The sequence below is a fragment of the Ranitomeya variabilis genome, chromosome 1 (assembly GCF_051348905.1).
Source record: "Ranitomeya variabilis isolate aRanVar5 chromosome 1, aRanVar5.hap1, whole genome shotgun sequence".
In the NCBI taxonomy this organism is placed as follows: Eukaryota; Metazoa; Chordata; class Amphibia; order Anura; family Dendrobatidae; genus Ranitomeya; species Ranitomeya variabilis.
The window spans coordinates 222,188,267-222,211,993 of NC_135232.1; the positions used below are offsets into that span (position 1 = coordinate 222,188,267).

At 44.4% G+C, this 23,727-nt stretch overlaps 1 protein-coding gene and 1 long non-coding RNA gene across 10 annotated transcripts in view; one reads left to right on the forward strand and one right to left on the reverse strand.

Annotated features, from left to right (window-relative positions):
• The window catches only part of KDM2B (lysine demethylase 2B), a 292,449-nt gene that overhangs the window by 145,996 nt on the left and 122,726 nt on the right, over positions 1-23,727 (reverse strand). For all 9 annotated transcript variants that reach the window (XM_077293070.1, XM_077293063.1, XM_077293056.1 and 6 more), the window contains 3 exons: positions 21,793-21,886; positions 11,449-11,602; positions 1,134-1,249 (listed from right to left, as the gene is read on the reverse strand). In XM_077293070.1, coding sequence (XP_077149185.1) covers positions 1,134-1,249; positions 11,449-11,602; positions 21,793-21,886 — 364 coding nt within the window. The remainder of the gene's footprint in view (positions 1-1,133; positions 1,250-11,448; positions 11,603-21,792; positions 21,887-23,727) is intronic.
• Positions 795-8,227, forward strand: LOC143810239 (uncharacterized). The gene is made up of 3 exons (XR_013222716.1): positions 795-1,030; positions 7,521-7,671; positions 7,833-8,227. It is a non-coding gene; the product is annotated as an uncharacterized LOC143810239 (long non-coding RNA).

Sequence of the window (23,727 nt, forward strand, 5' to 3'; positions counted from 1 at the left end):
ACAAATAACATATCACTTATAACAAAATATATTGTTTCCTTAAACAGACACATTCTTCTAAAAATACACCTTATGACGAAATGTGTTAGATTGTTACTTGACTAACATAATAAGAGAGGGAGAAAAACAGGAAAAAAAAGGAGAGGGGAGGGGCAAAAAATGAACGCAATTTCATAAAAAAATGGACATGTCTATCCGTTCATTCAGACCTATTGGGCCCATGGCGTTAGTGCGCATTATCCACCGTGCCTCACATCTTAGGAGGAGCTGATTTAAATTCCCCCCTTGTTGCGGTAAGTGTACCCGTGAGATGCCAGCATAGGTAAAATCTACCATAGGCATAGACAAATATGACACATAGGGTTTTAGTATTTTCCCATCTTTTTGGACTTCCTGTCTGTAATCTTACCCTATAGCTACTTCCCAGCCTGACGTAGATAGCTGCTTTAAGAGTAGATAAATGTGCACATATAGCCAATAATCTGACTGCTCACAGTATGTGCATTGACCATAACAAAGAACTTTTTATCAGAACATTTCATCATCTATTGTATGAGATACTACATGTCCCGCAATGCTCAGGAAGAAGTGGATGTATAAAGAGAATTAGAACTATTGTGGAAATCTTGTGGCGCATGCACTTTATATAACCAGTGCCCTGCTTAGTGAGAAAACACCATGATGTTGGTGGGATCAATGGTAAATTGGGCTGAATTTGCAAACCTAGAAGACCCGCTCTCATATCCCTTTAAAAATTGGACAGCATGTCTGAAGTGGCAAAATCCGTCTTCTACTAGGTAGGCCCATAACTGCACTCCAGCCTTCCAGTAACCTTGTAGTCTGCGTAGAGTTAGTAGGTGATGGTGCCGTCCGGACACATGGAGCAGCCAGGGTCAGGCAGAGGTATGGCTTTATGGAAAGGTCACAGAAGGTTATATGGATGCATATGGAGGGGCTCGTACAGTGCAGTAGTGGCAGAGCCCTGCAGAGGAAGCTGATGGCTACATCGCATCATCTTCACACATTGCTGGTGAGTGATCGCACAGAGGGGTCATGTAAGGTGGGGTCAGAAATGCCGGGCTCCTACAGAGCCTAGCCCCCACACCGCTGAGAAAGTGCTCTTAGTCTCTTACCCTTGTCCGGTCTTCTATTTCATACACTCGGAGCTGCATGGGAATATTAAAGCTGTGCAGTATGTTTCCCCCGAACACCAGGGAGTCTGCTGGAGTGTACACGGCATGGATCCAGCCTAGAAGAAGAAAGTGAGCGCCAGTGAGCGGGAGGTCGGCGGCGGCGGCGGCACAGGCAGGCTGGCTGCACAGCGGAGGGGGCGGCCTGCTGCAGAGCACAGCCGGCGGAGAGCACGGAGCGGAGCCGCGGAGAGCTGCTCATCGCTACTCTCCGTCACCGCAGCCAGCAATGCATGGCCTCCCAGCGGCAGGAGGCGGCAGGAGGAAGCAGGCGGACTCTGGCCACGGCTCACGCTCCCAGCCCCCTCCCTGGGGGGAAACACACACTTCAGCCACTACTGACGGAGCTACGTGTGCTCCGAGGAAGCGATCCCAGGCCAGTTCAGGAAAGGAAGTGGAAAAAATCCTCAGAGGAGCTCATCACACGCTATGTATGGAGGGCAGGCGGAAAAGGCGCACATAGCCTGCCATTGTCGCACACTGCCCCTGGTGCCGCCACTAGAATGACTGGGGGTATTGTAGAGTAGTGAAAGTACTGTGATTTTCTCTCTCCGGCCCTTGGTGTAATGTCCTGGACAGTCACCAGAAACAGGACACTTCTAATTATAAGCTAGTGATTAGCATCTGCCCTGCACCCCAGCATTAGTGTACAGGGGGGACCCAACATCTGCCCTGCACCCCACCATTAGTGTACAGGGGGACCCAACATCTGCCCTGCGCCCCAGCATTAGTGTACAGGGGGACCCAACATCTGCCCTGCGCCCCAGCATTAGTGTACAGGGGGACCCAACATCTGCCCTGCGCCCCAGCATTAGTGTACAGGGGGACCCAACATCTGCCCTGCGCCCCACCATTAGTGTACAGGGGGACCCAACATCTGCCCTGCGCCCCACCATTAGTGTACAGGGGGACCCAACATCTGCCCTGCGCCCCAGCATTAGTGTACAGGGGGGGACCCAACATCTGCCCTGCACCCCACCATTAGTGTACAGGGGGGACCCAACATCTGCCCTGCGCCCCAGCATTAGTGTACAGGGGGGGACCCAACATCTGCCCTGCGCCCCAGCATTAGTGTACAGGGGGGGACCCAACATCTGCCCTGCGCCCCAGCATTAGTGTACAGGGGGACCCATCATCTGCCCTGCGCCCCAGCATTAGTGTACAGGGGGACCCATCATCTGCCCTGCACCCCAGCATTAGTGTACAGGGGGACCCAACATCTGCCCTGCACCCCGCCATTAGTGTACAGGGGGGACCCAACATCTGCCCTGCACCCCGCCATTAGTGTACAGAGGGGACCCAACATCTGCCCTGCACCCCAGCATTAGTGTACAGAGGGGACCCAACATCTGCCCTGCACCCCAGCATTAGTGTACAGAGGGGACCCAACATCTGCCCTGCACCCCAGCATTAGTGTACAGGGGGACCCAACATCTGCTCTGCACCCCAGAATTAGTGTATAGGGGGAGCCAACATCTGCCCTGCACCCAAGAAATTGTGTACGGGGGGGGGGGGGGGGGGAACTACATCTGCCCTGCAGCCTAGCTTTAGTGTACAATGGGGACCTAACACCTGCCCTGCATGCAAGCATTAAGGTACCTTCACACGAAACAACTTTGAAACGATATCGCTAGCGATCCGTGACGTTGCAGCATCCTGGATAGCGATATCGTTTAGTTTGACACGCAGCAGCGATCAGGATCCTGCTGTGATGTCGTTGGTCGCTGAATAAAGTCCAGAACTTTATTTGGTCGTCCGATCGCCGTGTATCGTTGTGTTTGAAAGCAAAAGCAACGATACCAGCGATGTTTTACACTGGTAACCAGGGTAAACATCGGGTTACCAAGCGCAGGGCCGCGCTTAGTAACCCGATGTTTACCCTGGTTACCAGCGTAAAAGTAAAAAAAACAAACAGTACATACTCACCTGCGCGTCCCCCAGCGTCTGCTTCCTGACACTTACTGAGCGCCGGCCCTAAAGTGAAAGTGAAAGCACAGCGGTGACGTCACCGCTGTGCTGTTAGGGCCGGAGCTCAGTCAGTGTCAGGAAGCAGACGCTGGGGGACGCGCAGGTGAGTATGTACTGTTTGTTTTTTTTACTTTTACGCTGGTAACCAGGGTAAACATCGGGTTACTAAGCGCGGCCCTGCGCTTAGCAACCCGATGTTTACCCTGGTTACCCAGGGACCTCGGCATCGTTGGTCGCTGGAGAGCGGTCTGTGTGACAGCTCCCCAGCGATCAAACAGCGACGCTGCAGCGATCGGCATCGTTGTCGCTATCGCTGCAGCGTCGCTTCGTGTGAAGGTACCTTTAGAGCACAGTTGGGATATGGGGAATTCCACACTAATCTTGGCTACACTACAATATGTACATTGTACCCCAGCATTAGTGTACAGAGCAGGTCTAGGGAGTTTACAATATACAATCCTCAACCTTAAGGGTACGTTCACACGATCCTTTTTTCACTGCGGATTTTCCAGGTCCTTTTTCGGGGAAATCCGCAGTGAAAAACGGCGGTGCTTCTCTCTGCGGTTTTGTGTCCTTTTTCTACTGCGGATTCCACTGCGGGTTTCCAACTGCAGTTTCCTATTGGTGCTGTTGGAAACCCGCAGCGGAATCCGCAGAAAGAATTGACATGGTATTTCTTTTTTCTGCAGGCAAATCCGCGCGGATTTGCCTGCGAAAAAAAGGATCGTCGGCACAGCGGTTTTTGTTTTCCATAGGGTAACATTGTACTGTACCCTGCATGGAAAACTGCTGCGGATCCGCAGCTGCAATTCCGCTGCGGATCCGCAGCAAAAACCGCATCGTGTGAACATAGCCTAAAACTGCAAAACTTAGAAAAAGTTGTAAAATGGTGGAAATCACAGGATGGATAGACATGTTAATAATGTGCAAATTATGCAAAAATGGAAACAATTTTCAAAATATTTCAATACTGAGTTTGAGTGTCACCTGCAAAAATACACACACAACCATTGGCTGCAATCAATGAGGTTATTAATGGTTATTGAGGAATGTTCTGCGACACTAGATGCACTTGGGATACATAAATTGTCAACATACAAAACAGAATTCATCATCTTTCCCCCCCATCTCACTCTATCCCTCCACCAGACCTATCCATCAATGTCAATGGCTGCTCACTTTCCCCAGTCCCACACGCCCAGTGCCTCGGGGTGATCCTCCACTCTGCCTTCTATTTCAAGCCACATATCCAAGCCCTTGCCTCCTCCTGCTGTCTCAAACTCAAAAATATTTCCCGAATCCGCGCATTCCTTGATCGCGACGCCGCAAAACCACTAGTGCATGCCCTTATCTCCCGCCTTGACTCCTGCAACCTCCTACTCTCTGGACTCCCCTCTAGCACTCTGGTACCACTCCAATCCATCCTACACTCTGCTCCAGGTTTTCATGGGCCCTGGTCGAAAGAGTCCCGGTGGGCCCCTTTAACACATACCACAATTCATAATGTACGGATACGGCAGAGAAATATAGGTATAGTACAATGCCAAATATTTCACTTCTTACATTACATGAGTGATATCTATTGTGCATTCTCCATTAGCTCAGAAACCGGACAGTATAGTCCTCTATACAGAATAATGCCCCATATATTGCTCCAAACAGAATAATGAGCCCAATACTATGCTCCATACAGAATAATGAGCCTCATATAATGCTCCATACAGTATAATGGGCACCACAGAGTGCTCCATACAGAATGAGCCGCATATATTGTTCCATACGGAATTGACCCCATATAATGCTCCATACAGTATAGTGAGCCACATATTCTCCATACAGTATATGATAGGCCCCATCTATTGCTCCATATATAATGGGTCTCATATAATGCTCCATACAGTATATGATCAGCCCCATACAGTATATGTAATTGGCCCCATATACTGCTCCATATTGAATTGGCCACATAAGATGCTCCATATTAAATTGGCCCCATATAATGCTCCCTATAGAATTGGCTTCATAAGATGCTCCCTATATTATTGGCCCCATAAGATACTCCATATAGAATTAGCCCCATATAATGCTCCATATATGGGCCCCTTCTGATGGTCCCCATATATTGCTCCAAATATTAAAAAAAAAAAAAAATGAAATACTCACCTCTCGTTGCTTGACGCTGCTCTGGACTCCTCAGCATCGGCGTCTTCCAGCTCTCTGTGCTGCGACTGCTCAGGCAGAGGGCACGCACTGGTGACGTCATCGCGCCCTCTGACCTGAATGTCACAGTCAGAGGATGGAAGATGCTGCAGCGCTGGAACCGGGAGAGGTAAGTAACGCAAGTGCTGGGGCCCGGAGCAGGCGGGGGTCCACTCACAGGGGCCGGCACTATAGCACCAGTGTCCCCGACGGCGAGTGGGCCCCCTGCCTGCTCAGGGCCCCAGCACTTGCCTGGGTGCGCCCGGTGCTGATGCTGGCCCTGCTCTGCTGCCCGACTAATCTACCTGTCTCCCCGCTATTCCACAGCCTCTCCCCTATGCCAAGCCCTTCACTGGCTTCCTATCGCCCAGAGACTAGAGTTCAAAACCCTTACTATGGCATACAAAGCCATCCACAACCAGTCTCCTCCATACATCTGTGACATGGTCTACACGCAACCTCTGTTCCTCTCAATACCTCCTTCTCTACTCCCCTCTCCTCTCTTCTTCCCACAACTGCATCCAAGACTTCTCCCGTGCTTCCCCCATACTCTACTCCAACACATCAGACTCTCGCCTACCATAGAAACCTTAAAAAAAATATCTGAAGACTAACCTCTTCCGACAAGCCTGCAGTGATCCTCAACCTACTGAACCACCGCACAACCTGCCCTACCCTCTCCTAGTGTATCCTCCCCCATCCCCTGCAGACTGTGAGCCCTCGCGGGCAGGGTCCTTCCTCTTTATATACCCGTGTGCCTTGTTTTTTGCTCATGTTTAATGTATTTGTCTATAATTGCCGCATATTCACATGTAAAGCGCCATGGAATAAATGGCGCTATAAAAATGTATAATAATAATAACAACATCCTCCTCTGCTGGCAGTTCCCTTTTCAATTGCAGACCAATGACGTCAAAATGTGCTCGCTGGGATACAAGTCTGGAGATGCTGTAAGCCACGGTAGCATGTTTAGACCATGCAGGCTGCTTGAAGTAGCATGAGCAACATGTGGCTAGGAGTTGTGTAAACAAATGGCTCCTGGGATACTTTGAAAAATGGCCGTACCACTGGATCCACCATTACATCGGAAACGCTGCGGTTTATTTTCCGCAGCATGTCAATTCTTTGTGCGGATTCCACAGCGTTTTACACCTGCTCCATAATTGGAATCTGCAAGTGTAAAAACGCAGATGAAATCCGCACAAAAACCACGGTAAATCCGCAGGTAATACGCAAGGCGTTTTACCTGCAGATTTTTCAGAATCTGCGAGGAAAAATCCGCACACGAATCCACAACGTGTGCACATACCCGAGTACTGAAAATAGTCATACCTGTACGCCTCATATCCATGGTCTTGTTCTTCAGAAATTCTCCTTTACGTTAATCCGGTCTTCCCGGCTATGCGGTGTGCGGTGCTTGGAAGGAAGCTCTGCCTCCGGTCTTCATTTGCATGCCTGTTGCCTTCCATCAGCATCACAGGGCCCTGTGATGTCTACTGGTTGTCCTACGCCCTGCAATTGCAATATTCCGCTCTTCTATGGGTATTTGCTTCTTGTTTCTTCTGCACAAGTGCCTGCGCCTATTTAAAATATTCTAGTACCTGTATGCACATATTAATAGCTTAGGCACGACCAAGGGGGTGACAGATTCCTTTTAAAGAAAGCCTCTTCACGGTGTTGCTGCTGTGGTCTCATCAGACTCTTAAGAATGGTGCACCGTGATCTGTTGTGTATTGCAAGTGGAAAAAAAAAGTTCACATACCAAGCCCAAGTGAAACACAAACCATTAGAAGGCATTTGGACAACATTGGGCTACAAGCCAGATGTCCAACGAGAGTTGGTCCATTGATCTCCCTAACAGCTTATGATGGTGCAGAACAAGATAGTAACAGAGGTTGGAATGCAGTTCCTCTTCAGCCAGGAGTCTCACTTTCATCTTTAACGCAATTATAGCCGGAGATTGGTCTGGAGACCACGTGGGACATGCCATGAAGAGGCCTTCATAAGCTGATGTGATTGTGTGCAAGGATCCATTTTTCAGTATGACAATCCCAGACTACATGTTGCTCGTGCTACTGTGAGCAGCCTACATAGCTTAACCCTCCGTCAGGGGCAATTGATCTGACAGGCACAGCTCACTTAGTTTCATTTCTCTATTTTCAGTGGTTTGTCTGGGAAACACCATCCTCCCAGTACCTTCCTAAAGGCTGTGTGAAACCTGAGAAGCCTCTTGTGCTGCAGAGCAAAAGGAGATCAGATATCAGTGTTTTGGCTTCTCCGACTCATTGCCCCTGAATGCGTCACACCTTTGAAGGTTAGTATTTGCTGTTTTTATTCTTCCCAATTGTTTTTTTAGCTTGTTTTATGAATAGCTAGTGCTAAATTTGTGGATTTGTCAAAGAAGGTTTTGTTAGAAATAAGAGTGTGCTTCTCAGGCACATTGCGTCCTAACACATATTCTCTCTCTTGCTTCAGCTTTTCTTCTGAAATGGCGAGGAGAATATTTGACTTGACAAATGCCCTTCATGTTGAGCAAGTGCAAAATATACTGCTTGATGATGAGACAGACCCCTTACAGCTAGAAGATTTAGGGGAAGAAAGTGACATTGATTCAGAAAATGATGTGGAAGAATGTCCAGATGTGTCTGATACAGGTCAAGATGGAGAGAGTGAGGAGGATGCTCAAGACATAGAAACAGATTACTTTTCTGGTTAATAAACATTTTTTTTCCACCTGATTGTGTGTATTCTCATTTATTACATTCCTATTAAGGTAACTGATCACGTTTAGAGCATTGGCTATATTTTCCTTTTTTAAAAATTTCAATTTTCTAGCCTGTGCTGGACAGGCGCAATGCCCCTAAACTCGTTATGAAACATATTGCCCCTGACGGAGGGTTAAATGTGATACCATGGTTCGCAGCATTTCCTGACTTGTATCCCATCGAGCAGTGGATCTTGGCAATCTGCATGCCCAAGTGCATTTAGAGAGGCAGAACATTCCTCAGTGAACCATTAATAAAATGCCAAGGCGTGTAAGTACGTGTATTTCTGTGCATGGTGCCCATACTGGTTGCTGAATAAATCGACAGGTTTTGAAAGTTTCATTCTATTTTTTCATCATTTCCAGATCAGTAAAAATTGAAAGATACAGCACTCTCATGTGTACAATGTTTTAAATGGAGCAAGAAATTTCCAGAAGATTTCAAGTGTGAAGATAAGGAATACAAAAAAAATTGCAAAGAAATTTGTTTTATCACCATGCAAATAGTAAATTTACAAGAACATATGAATCTCCAGTGATTGATGTATAATCAGCCATGAATGTTGTATATTAACTGTTCTTTATCAACTGACCATTTCACAATATTCCGGGGCCAGCCCTCTTCATACTCAATTTCCAGATCCGTAACATGTCTATCCCCCCTCCTGTGATTTCCATAATTTTACGACTTTTCCTCCACATTATACTTGACCACAGATAATTCCTAAAAGTAAATGGTCCTATTATTGGATACATTAGATCCAGTAGTACATGACCCCTGAATATACCCATTATTGGGGAAAAAAACATTCATTTTATTACAATTAGAGCATTGGGGCATATTTATAAAGGCAAACTTTTTTAACCTCTATTACAGGTGTACATGATGAAGACGCTTTGTAAGCAGAAACGCATTGTGTACCCACGCTACATGTTCCCACCTTCTAAGACACTTGTCATTTTTAGCAATCCTTTTGCAATAAACATGTAAAGTTTTTGGTTTTTTTTTACTTGTTACCCTTGTGAATAAACCAAACCTTTGAATTAGCAAAGTGTTCCCACCAGTTTGATTATTAAGCCGGAGACCAAACTGGACCACATACGGGAATCAAACCTTCAAACGGAAGCGCCTCTGGAATTTTTATCCAGTCACTACTATTTGGACCTGTGGCCACGCCAGGACCAGCATAGCTCCACACATTACGGACCAGCAGCATACCGCACTGGAGGATCCCATTCATGTGCTAATAGCCATTTAGCTTTGTGCCTACTGCACTGCGCTTTCAGTTAAGCACATATATGTCACCCACTTATCTATTTTTAAACATCTTTTATGCTTAGGTAGCGCTCCTATTTTCTTTCAGTTTCCTGCAAAGAGAAATCCACATCTATGGAACAGTAAAGGTACCGTCACACTAAGCGACGCTGCAGCGATACAGACAACGATGCCGATCGCTGCAGTGTCGCTGTTTGATCGCTGGAGAGCTGTCACACAGACCGCTCTCCAGCGACCAACGATGCCGAGGTCCCCGGGTAACCAGGGTAAACATCGGGTTGCTAAGCGCAGGGCCGCGCTTAGTAACCCGATGTTTACCCTGGTTACCAGTGTAAAATGTAAAATAACAATCAGTACATACTCACCTTCGCATCCCCCAGCGTCCGCTTCCCGCACTGACTGAGCGCCGGCCCTAACAGCAGAGCGGTGACGTCACCGCTGTGCTGTGCTTTCACTTACGGCCGGCGCTCAGTCAGTGCAGGAAGCGGACGGCGAGGGACGTGTGACAGACATCAGAGGGTGAGTATGTAGTGTTTGTTTTTTTACATTTTACACTGGTAACCAGGGTAAACATCGGGTTACTAAGCGCGGCCCTGCGCTTAGTAACCCGATATTTACCCTGGTTACCATTGTAAAACATCGCTGGTATCGTTGCTTTTGCTGTCAAACACAACGATACACGGCGATCTGACGACCAAATAAAGTTCTGGACTTTAATCAACGACCAGCGATATCACAGCAGGATCCTGATCGCTGCTGCGTGTCAAACACAACGATATCGCTATCCAGGACGCTGCAACGTCACGGATTGCTAGCGATATCGTTTAGTGTGATGGTACCTTAAGGGATAGCCTAGTACAATACCTTTAAGCTGGGTATTCAGACTGCAGTCTCCTCTATAGCTGCGTTCAGTTAAAGAAACATAAAAGGTGCCATCTACATGGGAGAAGCATTAGTCCAGCAGTTCTCTTTTCTGACTGCCATGTACACTTGAATTCTCAGCTCAGTTGAGAGTCAACGCGTATTCGATGAGGAGAGAAGAGAAAGTAAGATTTCTCTGGCAACAGCAAATCTCCCCTTTAAACTAAAGGATCATTTACATTTTCTGAGGCTTCTCTCCCCTGACATCTTCAGCTACCATGGCTCTTTACTTTGTGGGAACCTGTTGGCCCCAAATTTTCAGATGCAGTAAAAAGGGAGATATCATATGGTAACCCTTTAAAGGAATAGGTGGGAATGAGGTGGTAGCTGATCCAGGAGAATGACTAGCCATGGTTTTAGATTCTGGCACATTGGTGGGGGGGGGGGGGGGGAATTCCATTTTATGATGCAACCATGCTCTAAGGCTGCATTCACATGCAGCAGTCACACTGTGGCTGATAAACCAGGCTGCTGAGGTCTTTCTACCGTTTCTCTGCACAATTACTTGTAGGGAAACAGCTGTGTATGGATTGCAAGACCACGTGGGCAATTGTAGCAGCCTCACAGTTTTGCAAGTAAGTCTACGTTCACATTTGCGGTCTGCGCCGCAGCGTCGGGCGCCGCAGCGTCGCCGCATGCGTCATGCGCCCCTATATTTAACATGGGGGCGCATGGACATGCGTCGCACTTGCGTTTTGCGCCGCATGCGTCACTGCGGCGCACGCGTCCGGGCGCAGAGGACGCAGCAAGTTGCATTTTTGCTGCGTCCAAAATCAATCAAAAAAAGGACGCATGCGGCGCAAGACGCAGCATTGTGCATGCGTTTTGCTGCGTTTTTGTTTGCGTTGTGCGTTGCGGCGCCGACGCTGCGGCGCACAATGCAAATGTGAACGTAGCCTAAAACAGTAGTTTCCTTGCAAGACAAATTGATTGGGCAGGGACACAGTGGAAACAGCGCAGTGGCACAGGACTGCTGTAGTTTTCACAGCCACAGTGTGACTGATGCATGTGAATATAGCCAGATAGAAACAGCTTTGTCTAAGAGAGAGGAGGGCGGGCATTCATAAATGCACCTATGGCAAATAAAGCTTACATTTGCTTGGCAACCGCAGTCAGTGAAAGACCATTACCTGATGGAATAAAGAAGGTGTGCCCTTGTTGGAGTTCGATCCTCTGACAACCTTGAGATCTGTCTCCCAGGAAGATGTCAGTTTGCTTCCCTGATAAAAGCCATTCCTCGTAGAGCTGCAAGTTATGCCCTGTGGGGGGAATCAACCAAAATACCTGTGGCAGAGAGAAGACATGGTACTCAAAAAATCATGACCTAGAAAAGCAAAACAAACGTTAAAAATGAAACTAGAAAATAAAAGGGGTTAGCCATGCCATCTATATTTTATGGAATTATTTTCCTCCACGGCAAATTTTAGTGTCCTATTGCGAGATTTTGTGCTTTGGACTTAAAGCGAACCTGTCAGCAGAATTGTGCACAGTAACCTACAGACACTGTCAGGTTCGCACCATTATACTGATTAAAATGATAACTTGGTTGATGAAATCAGTCTTGTGGTTGTTGTTTAATCTTGATTTGCAGTTTTCAGTTAATGAGATTCTTGAGCTTCGGGGCGGCCTGTGGGGGTCTTCATGTGGTGCTCTGCATACATATTCATCTGTATGGGCTTATGACAGTTTGCTGATATTTCAGAGACCTGCCTCCTATTGTACATACTGCATATATTATTGTTGGATTAAAAAAAAAAAAAAAAATTACATTCATCAAAGTGGCTCTGGGGTCTGCGCAGTAGAATCTATTGCATTCCAATAGATGCTACTGCACTGGCACTGACGCGATTTTGGTTGAGGAAAAAAAATGGGAACAGTGATCGATGCTACTACGCAGGCGCCACCACCATTTTAATTAGGTTGCATTTTCTTTTTTCTATCCACACATTAGTATATGCATTATGTAATACGGGGCAGGTCACTGAAGGATCAGAGACACATCATAAGCCGTAAGGATTAATAAGTAAGCAAAGCACCACATGAAGACCCCCCCTTAACCACAGGCCGCCTCGGAGCACGAGAATCTCAATAACCGAAAACTGCAAATACAGATTCAACAACCACAAGACGGATTTCATCAACCAAGGCATAAATTTTAATCTGTGTAACAGCGTACACCTGACATGGTCTTTAGTTTACGGAGCAAAATCCTGGTGACAGGTTCGCACTGCCTTAACCAATATTGGTTATTGTCTCAACCAAGAGAAAGGGAAGCAAAATGGATCACAGTTTATTTGCTGCATTTCTCTACATTTCAAAAAAACTGTTTTGTACTTTTGTTACATGAAAATGAAAATATGATTGTCCCGGTTTGAACAAACCTTCTGCTCTTCACAGATGACCAATGAAAGTCAGAGGGGACACAATGATCAGTTATTTTGGCAGGGAAAGCAGAATGCCTTATCCAGTGCCTCAGACAAATTTTAAAAGCCATGATTAATGATCAAAAATATGGACTATGCGATGTATCTGTCACCTGACCAAAACAAGTCCACTTTCTGTCACTACAGGTAGATGGTATGAAATGACTCTCCACAGCGGTGTCAAATTAAGTGTACACACTCTACAGCTCTGGCAAAAATTAAGAGACCACCACATCAAAACCCTGTCATGGGCAGCCCAATCTCCAGACCTGAACACAATTGAAAACCTCTGGAATGTAATCAAGAGGATGATGGATAGTCACAAGCCATCAAACAAAGAAGAACTGCTTACATTTGTGCGCCAGAAGCAGAGTGAAAGACTGGTGAAAAGCATGCCAAGACGCATGAAAGCTGTGATTAAAAATCATGGTTATTCCACAAAATATTGATTTCTGAACTCTTCCTGCGTTAAAACATTAGTATTGTGGTTTCAAAATGATTATGAACTTGTTTTCTGTGCATTATTTGAGGTCTGAAAGCACGGTTTTGTTTTGTTTGTAATCTTGATCATTTTTCGTCAGAAAAAAATACAAAATGTATTGCTTGGAAATTCAGAGATATGTTGTCAGAAGTTTATAGAATAAATTAATTTACATTTGCACAAAAATATACCTATAAAGATTAAAATCAGATAAACTGAACATTTTGCAGTGGTCTCTTAATTTTTGCCAGAGCTGTATAATGAGTTAACTAGATTTAGCAAAAAAAAAAAAAAGGGCTAATTATAAACCACTATTACTATTTTATTCAGCACCCATGAGGGCATATTCAGCTTTATTCCAGATTTAATAGTACACAGAATACACTAAGCACTAAAAGTATGTGGACCACTTCAATTCTCAAGTTCAGTTGTTTCAACCACACCAACTGGAAAGAGGTACAGAAAACCAACCATCCTCCACATCGGGAGTGGCGTGGGTCAAACTGTGACTTTAGACATGCCACCTTTGCCAGGAAGTTGATTAGATTTCTGATCTGCTAGATCTGGCCCAGTAAATTGTAAGTGCTATTGTGGCCAAGTAGAAACATCTTGGAAGAACAGCAGCTGAGACACAAAACAGTAGACCACCCAAATTCACAGAGGGGGGTTGCCAAGTGCTTAACAAGCTATTGCCTGTTGCATCACTCACTAGAGATAGAAATTGTCATTGGAAGTGACATCAATACAATAACTTAATCAGAAGCTTCATTAAATGGATTGCTTTCCATGGTCAAGCCAAGCCTTGGCTGGAGAGTTATGTAGCACACCAGTGCTAGAGTCTGGAGCCTGATGAACAATTCTGGGTTTGGCTGATGCCTGGTAAATGCTGCCTACTGGGATGAATAGTGTCTACTGTCAATTTTATTGAGGAGTACGGTAATAATAGTATAAGGTTGTTTTCCGGAGTTTGCAATAGGTTTTTTTGGGGGCTAGTAAAGGGTGAATGTTTTTACTAAAACGGGACACGTCCAATTGCAAATTTTTGCCCCTGTAAGCAAAGTCCATAAACATTTACTTTTTTGAATTGTGGTTTTCAGTACAGATTTTTTTTTTGCGCCAAATCATTCAAAATGGAGCACTTGCTTCATGATTTTTGTGAGAATCAAAATGGTTTTTATTTGACACTTTAACCCATTTTGCAAGCTTTTAGTGCAAAAAGTCACATATTAAAAAAAATAAATAAATAATAGTGCAACAAAGGCATCACAGCAACTGATGAACGTTGCATCACTCCGAGAGGGGACTGGAGTACATTTGTGCAACTTTTTAGAAAATTATGTGAGCCCGATTCCATTACACACAGTACACAGCAGGGGCACATTTATAAGATTTCGGCACAGGTCAGACACTGATGTTGAATGAGAGGGCTTGGCTCACAATCTCCTTTATAGTTCATCTTAAAGGACTTTGATGGGATTGAAGCCAGGACCCTGTGCAGGCCACTGCATATTCTTGAAACTTTGGGCCCGATTCACCATTGTATTTTTGACATACGTTTTATGTGAATACCTCTCAATTAGTGACTTAGTATGGCTTTTCTAGCTAATTTTGATGAATCAGGTTAATGCCTATGTGTGTTAATACAGATGTACTTGTATGTGTATGTATTGTGTTTGTGTATGCTGTCTCTAACATCATGTCCTCCCTCTACCTGAAACTAAATCTCTCCAAAACGGAACTTCTTGCGTTTCTCCCTTCTACTAACCTCACTCTTCCCAACATCGAAATTACTCTGGAGGGTTCAACCATAACTCCCAAGCAGCATGCCCGCTGTCTTGGGGTCATATTCGACTCTGAACTTTCCTTTACTCTCTATATCCGATCACTCACTCGCTCTTGTCACTTGCATCTTAAAAACATCTCCAGAATCCGACCTTTTCTCACCGTTGAAACTGCTAAGACTCTTACTGTCGCTCTTATTCATTCTCGTCTGGACTACTGCAACTCTCTTCTAATCGGTCTTCCCTCTTACCAAACTTTCTCCTCTCCAATCCATCTTGAATGCGGCAGCCAGGGTCATATTTCTGTCCAGCTGCTTCACTGATGCCTCCATCTTGTGCCAGTCATTACACTGGCTACCCATTCGCTACAGGGTCCAGTATAAACTCATCTCCCACACACAAAGCTCTCCACAGTTCTGCACTGCCTTATATCTCCTCTCTCATCTCTGTCTATCGCCCTACACGTGCCCTCCGTTCTACAAATGACCTAAGACTAACATCCCCTGTAATCCGAACCTCACACCTCCGTCTCCAAGACTTCTCTTGTGCTGCGCCAGCTCTCTGGAATGCACTTCCCCAGACGATCAGACTGATACCTAGCCCCGACCTATTCAAGCGAGCTTTAAAAACCCATCTCTTCAAACAAGCCTACCACACCAACTACTCAGTAAACTAACTTTGCCCTGTTCCCTCCCTCCAAATATTACTCTGAATCTGCACCCTACTATTCATCTGTCTCCACACCCTCCATGCACACGATTAACTGCACTTGATACTTGACTATTGCACTTAAACACACAGGCTGATGACCGGATCATGCAGCTTTGTATGAAAATCCCTATGTATTATAATTGCCAGACCTGAAATAATGAGCACTTTTCACCTATTGTGTCCCCCCATTTCCTTGTAGATTGTAAGCTTGCGAGCAGGGACCTCACTCCTAATGTCACTGTTTAAATTGTCTTAACTCGTACTGAATTTATTGTTTGTACATGTCCCCGCTTGATTGTAAAGTGCTGCGGAATATGTTGGCGCTATATAAATAAAAATTATTATTATTATTATGTGCATGTGTGCACTTTGGTACTTGTATATGCCTCATAATCTGGGTATCATCTCGTTCAGACATCAATATTTGTGCGCAGTTTGTGTATTTTACCATCAGTGTTTCAATGATTTTCTCAAAGAAAAAGCTTCCCCTACCCATTACAGTGTTAAAACAGCACACATACCCAAAAACTTGCATGATATATGTGGTTGCTTTTGTCTTTAACTTCTAGTTTATACTTTGCGTGTTCATCCAGTGTGTCATATGGAATGGTCCCTTTTAGTGTTGATCATCTCTTCACTTCATTACTCTGTTGTCAGTCTATTGCCTTTTTTTTTAGTGACTTGAAACTTCCACATCTTTCCACCTTGTTCCATACATGTGGAGCGCCCCCAGTAGGGCAGCGGGGTACTCGGTATCGGGTCCTTCGGTTCTCGGCGGGGATGTCACGGTGGCTGACCCGGTCCGTGGCCTTAGGGACGTCCGTTGATAATTGGGGGGAAAGGTCTTTAAAGGGGTAATGTTCGTGACGCCACCTGTGGTATTTGGTCAGGGTGACCGACGCTGCTTAGGGGTCTGCTGGGGTGATGTTATGGCAGCTAGATGGTATACCTTCCCACAGGTGAAGTGTATCCGCAGGGCTTCCCGGAGAGTAGATGGTGAATGGTGTAAAGCGCAGTGAAGAACGAGGACAAAAGGTTGCAGTCTCTTTATCTTTACTGAAGGCTTCAGTGTCCACAGTCCAGGGTACGGACCACAGGGTAGGCAGAGTCCGGCCGGTCTGAAAGCAAATCCAGAGTCCCCTTATCCAGGTGGAAATCAGTAGCCTTCCTCTAGCGCCTGGGTGTTGTAGTACCTCCCTGCTGAGCTTCTCGGTAAGGTCCTCACAACTATTGCAGATGTTATGTCTCTTTCTCTCTGTCCCCCTGATGGATAGGATAGGACAAACCCGTATGACTGATGGCTTGAGGCTTGTTACAGGGACTCTATCACGCCCTGGCCTCCACAAGTTGCCACCGTGCCTCCTGGGTATAAGGTCGGGCAGCTAATGTGGAATTAACTGTCCTGCCAGTCTCTGAAGTAAAGCGTAGAGATCCTTACTCCCTCGGTGTTCTGGCAACCGGGATTACTGCGCCTCAGACGGAGGCAGCCTTTTACAGGGCAGAACTCCTTCTGGATTCTTCTCCTTTTGCTATGACTTCGTTTCTCACCCTCTGCAATACACTTCTCTTCTAATGTCTCTTTCTTAGGATGCTACCGTACGTGGGGCAGGTGCAGCTCCGTGGTCCCTCGTCCTCCTCAGACCGCAGTCTGGATCTGACTGGGACTCGCTCCAGCCAGCTTCTCCCTCCTTCTCCCCTTACTTTCTGTCCAGACCACCAGTTTTACCTAATTGTGAGGAGTGCCCTAATAGATAGGAGCGTAGCTCCCCCTGGCGGCCTGGAGTGTGAAGTGTGTTGTGTGGTTTGTGATACCTGGTAAAGAGATCTCCTTTATTGCCTTCAGAAGTAACATCACTCCCCCTGGTGGAAGAATGACATTACTGCAACAACCAGGACTCTGGGGCGCTGCACTTGCACTCTGCCTCCATCTTAACCCCTTCACCCCCGGATCTTTTTCCGTTTTTTTCGGTTTTTGCTCCCCTGCTTCCCAGAGCCATAACTTTTTTATTTTCCCGTCAATATGGCCATGTGAGGGCTTATTTTTTGCGGGACGAGATGTACTTTTGAACGATACCATTGGTTTTACCATGCCGTGTAACAGAAAACGGGAAAAAAATTCCAAGTGTGATGAAATTGCAAAAAAAGTGCAATCTCACACTTGTTTTTTGTTTGGCTTTTTTGCTAGGTTCACCAAATGCTAAAACTGATGTGCCATTATGATTCTCCAGGTCATTACTACTTCATAGACACCTAACATGTCTAGGTTATTTTTTATCTAAGTGGTGAAAAAAAATTCCAAACTTTGCTAAAAAAAAAAAAAAAATTGCGCAATTTTCCGATACCCGTAACGTCTCCTATTTTCGTGATCTGGGGTCGGGTGAGGGCTTATTTTTTGCGTGCCAAGCTGGCATTTTTATTGATACCATTTTGGTGCAGATAAGTTTTTTTGATCGCCCGTTATTACATTTTAATGCAATGTCGCGGCGACCAAAAAAAAGTAATTTTGGCGTTTTGATTTTTTTTCTCGCTACGCCATTTAGCGATCAGGTTAATCCTTTGTTTTTATTGATAGATCGGGCGATTCTGAACGCGGCAATACCAAATATGTGTAGGTTTGATTTTTTTTTTTATTGTTTTATTTTGATTGGGGTGAAAGGGGGGTGATTTGAACTTTTATATATATATTTTTAAACACTTTTTTTTTAAATTTTGGCATGCTTCAATAGCCTCCATAGGAGGCTAGAAGCATGCACTACACGATCGCCTCTGCTACATAGAGGTGAAGCACAGATCACCTCTATGTAGCAGAAATGCAGGGTTGCTTTGAACACCAACCACAGGGTGGCGCTCAAAGCAATCAGCCATCAAAACCATAGAGGTCTCAAGGAGGAGACCTCTGGTTGTTATGGCGATGCACTGCTGACCCCCGATCATGTGACGGGGGTCAGCAGTGCGAGCGCTTCCAGCCGCGCGACCGGGAGCGCTGGTTAAATGCCGCTGTCAGCGCTTGACGGCGGCATTTAACTAGTTAATGGGCACGGGCGGATCGCGATTCCGCTTGCGCTCATTGCACGCACATGTCAGCTGTACAAAACAGCTGACATGTCGCGGCTTTGAGGTGGGTTCACCGCCGGAGCCCACCTCAAAGCGGGGGATCTGCCAGCTGACGTACTAATCTGTCAGCTGGCAGAAAGGGGTTAAACATCATCAGTTTTTCTTATTTAATATCCTTCTTAAAGTATACAGTACAGACTAAAGTTTGGACACCTCTTCTCATTTAAAGATTTTTTTGTATTTTCATGACTATTAAAATTGTAAATTCACACTGAGTGCATCAAAACTATGAATTAACACATGTGGAATTATATACTTCACAAAAAAGTGTGAAACAACGGAAAATATGTCTTATATTCTAGGTTCTTCAAAGTAGCCACCTTTTGCTTTGATGAGACAAGCGGTGGATGCCGCGTCGGAGAGCACTGCAGCTCCAGGAATCTTCCTATTTGCTCATAGCAGGTTTGCCTACAACAACCATGCTGAACTAATTTTGATATATGATCGTACAGCGAGTATAATTCCCGTTACCGGCTTTTATTTAATAGCCTCTTGTAATTGATGAAGGTCACAATTGACCGAAACGTTTTCCTGTATTTACTACAATACATTTTTCCTGCTGCATCCTACCTTAAGTTGAGTGCTAGGTCTCTTACTATTTGTCTATATGGTTTGGGAACATGTCCTTAGCACCCCTTCTCTAGTAGTGCTCACGGTTAAACTTTCCACTGTACAATTTTTATAGTCATGAAAATACAGAAAAATCTTTAAACGAGAAGGTGTGTCCAAATTTTTGGTCTGTACTGTATTTTTAAAGTAACTAAATGTAAAAATAATAACTCATGGCCAGTCAGGCTTCAAAGAGGACCTTTCTCCAAATCTTTTATATTGAAGTTCACACAATGTATTAGGCATTGTAGAGAACAACTATTTTAAAAAAATGTATTTTTATTTCGGCTTTCCATTGCAGAGATATTAGCCATCAAAATATTTGGCACATAAATACTTAATTGTTTTTAAAGTCCAACTGGGAAATACTACAAAGATTTCACTGTGTACTTCTTCCCCCTGTATGATGTTACCCAATCAAACGAAAGGAGCAATATACTGGAGAAAGAACAACATACAATAGCTTAGAACAGGCTCTGTGTGAAACGTGTATTGACAGTCTGCTCTCATCCCTGCAGAGTGATGACTTGCGCTGAAGCACAGCAGATCTGAGTGTGACTAACAGCCTTCATCTCCAGCAGACAGTGTGGGACGGAAGCACAGTACAAAAAAAGTTGGCAGCACTACGCTTGCTTTGACAATGCTAATGTGTATTTTGACAGCTGAAAGCTGATAATCACACTCAGGTCTGCTGTACATGTCATCACACTGCAGTGAGTAGTATACGGTTTCTCAATACACACCTCACATTAAGCCAGCTCCAAACTATTTTGGGGGAGTGTTCTTCTGTACCTAGTGTATTGCTGCCAGATTTTAATTGGAAACATGAAGTATGAAATTTGAATTGCATTACTACAGTAGAAAATATGAAAAATTGAGAATACTTAGCGCATAAATTGGCCAATTCATATGCACCAGGCCAACACGATACGGCGATTCACGTTGCTGGGAACCTATCTAATGTGAGTCCTATCAAACTAAAATCCTATTGTAATTAAAAATACATGAGGCTGAGGGGTGGAGTGCTCAGTCAGAGAGCCAATGATTACAAATATCAAAAGACTGATAGTCACTTCCAAACAGAAGTAAGTTGTGAACAGGTAGCCACCTCCATATATAGCCAACAAATGTAGGCTGCCGTTTACATATGTATTTGTATACATGGAGCACACTCCACCCCTCAGGCGCTTTTAATTACAGCAGGATCCTACCTACAAATAAAGATGTAGACTTTAGTCTAAGAGAGGATTCAAATTAGATAGGTTCCCAGCAAGGAGAGTCGCCTTATCGTGGCTGCAGGGTACAGGGTACACATGAATTGGCCAATTTATGTGCTAAGTATTCTAAATTTTTCACATTTTCTAGAGCAGTAATGCAATTCAAATGTCATATTTCATGGTTGCATGCTATAGGGCTACAGAGTGCTACTTTATTTTGATAGGTCATCGTCAGAAAGTACACACATTCAGTGGAATCTTTCTAGCAATGCCCAGCTTCACTTCATTGCCAATATCTCCTCAATGGAAAGGTAAAAAAAAAAAAAAATGTCTTCAAAATTTATTTTGCTCTGCAGCACCTTTTACATAATATGTTCAGATCAACATAAAAAAATGGTGAATGGTCCTTTAAAATGCATTTACACTGAAAGATTATCGTGAACGAGCATTCTTAAGAATATTTGTTTCATGGTTATGTTTTAGTGTTAACAGGCTGCTGGTCAGCTGAATAATGAGCAAAACTCTTGTTCATCTGGCGAAATTATCTTTTGTGCAGTACAAAAAAAAACCAAAACAACCGTTCTCCGCAGCACATCATCCAATGTAAACAGGACAAGTGCTGCCGAAAAATATTGCAGGCTATATACACAGTGATTACAGATTGTTCAGTTGGCATCGCTTACTGCAGTCTGCCTGTATAAAAAGACTATTAAACAACCACCGATAAGTAAATAGTTACCAATCGGCAGTGGTTTACTGATGCCAGTTGATCTGTGGAACGGTTCCTCATTCTTTGTTTCCCTAAATTTGCTCCCAGTTTATTGCTTTATTGTTATTGTGATGGTGTTCCACTTTGATTAACACCACCACAAAAATGTTTACCTGTTACTGGATCAGCAGACTCCCCAGTAGATACCAGTATTTACCACTAATTGAAGAGGGCTACAGCAAAGCAGTGGTTCTCCCACCACCAATCTTTTTTTACACCAAAGTGTACATTGAAAATATTCCTTGATGTTGGTTTGTATGTGTTGTGGTAATTGTAAGATACAACTAAGTTTCAATTTTATTTATACATACATTTCTAATCACTAATGACTTGCACTAACAAACAGGACAACAAACATGATAGACTTGCCTTTCCACCGCGTAAAACATGGTACCAAACAGAAGTCCCTCCAAAATCAATATGAAAGTCTGTGAAACAGCCCTTGACGCTCATCAAACAATACCTGTAAAATATGCTCCGTTAAAGCTACACAAGAAATATGCAATTGTTTTTGTTTGGTTTTAAAAAGGGAATCTGACAGTAAGATCAAGTCCACCAAACTGCATATATGGACATGCAGGTCTTTAACACGTAAAGACAGCAACATCTTTACATTTTCTATCAGGTGCTGCATGCCCGAGAAACTAGAATTAAAGGGTTGTCCAATACTTTAACAATGATAACCTATCCTTTGGATAGGTCATCAATGTGTGATCGATGGAATTGCGACACCAGATACCCCCGCAGGATAACGCCTTATCCAGGCATGCTGACTCATCACTAGTAGCTACCTTTCAGAATCTTTTTTTATCTGAAAGCTCCGTTAGCAGTAAGTAGTAAAAAAAATAAGCAAACTTTTCTTTACTTTTCTCTTACTTTTCTGTTCTTAACTGCAGACATGAAGTCAAGTTGACGCACCTGCAGACAACTGAGCTCCAGACATAGACCTCAGAGGCCCTAAGATCAGCTGAAATTACTGTTTTCCGCAACAGCAGGATGGGAGAGTTAAATTCAGCTTGGTTTTTGTTGCTGCTAACGGAACTCATAGAAAAAAAACACACTTCTGAATGGGTACAACCCTATTAAGTTCGGTCATGCTCAGTGCACTTACCTCATTTGCATATTAATTAACATGCCAAGTTATCTGGAATGCATCAACAAAAACAAAATCAAAATGTGTATATGGCTTTACATTTCAAAAGACCTGCATGGCCATACATTCAGTTTGGGAAGGTAGAGCTTATTAAAAAATTCCCTTCAAAGAGCACCTTTCAACTTTTTTATGTCGAACTGGACACGTTTCTATTTTTTCCTAATTTCCCTCTTCCTTGCAGAGGTATTAGTGATCAAAGTTTGCGGTCCCTAAATAATTAATTTCTGGTAAGTCTAAGTGGCTGTTATCAGATATGTTTTTAAATATTGTTCTTTTTATCCCTGTATGCTATTTGCCAGGGAGGCAGCAATACTCAAAGGAAAGAACGCATCCCCACCATAACTTAGAACAGGATTCTTAGGGGGCGAGATGTATAATGTTGGCAGAGTGGTAACCAGCTCATCTGGGCGGCTCTCGGGGTGTGCAGAAGCAAGGAAAAATGTTGTTCTCATGTAATCAACTAAAGGAGAAAAAAAAAAGTAATTTTCCAGCATCTTAAAATTCCAAAATTTATTCAGTTACATCACTAAAATTTAAGTGCATGGATCCATAGTATGATCAAGAGTTTCAAACAATTTCGGGGGTTCTTTCTCAAAGCAGCTTTGAAGCTGGATAATCCGCCTTTTTTTTTCCTGAGATGCATGACAGACAACACCTGATCTCCTGGCCTAACCTCTATGAGTCAGTGTAGGAGATGGGCACTGCAGCTGAGTTTTGCTGTGTCACATTACAAACTATCAACGTACCTACTTTGCTAGCACTGTCACTTCTGCAATACTCCCCTCCCCCACAGTCTGTCCGAAGAGGTCTCATAATCACTCATATATTTGTATGTACAGGTAATTTGAAATCATTCTGCAGAGAGATAAGTTCAAGCTGTCAGTATGTTTCACACAGGAATAACCTGCCTTTTCAGGAGTACTACTCTTTGAGACATGACAACAGCCTGCTCTGGTCAAGTACAACAGGTCTAAGTGTATACTGACATTACGAGCTCTCAGTTCAAGACAGTGGGGGGGGGAAGAGGGGAAGTACATCAGATGTGACCGTGCTATGAAGGGAGGAGCGCTGATAGAAGGGTTTGTAAATGTGACACAGCTAAACTCAGCTGCATTGCCCCTCACCACAAACTGACTCATGCAGGAGATTAG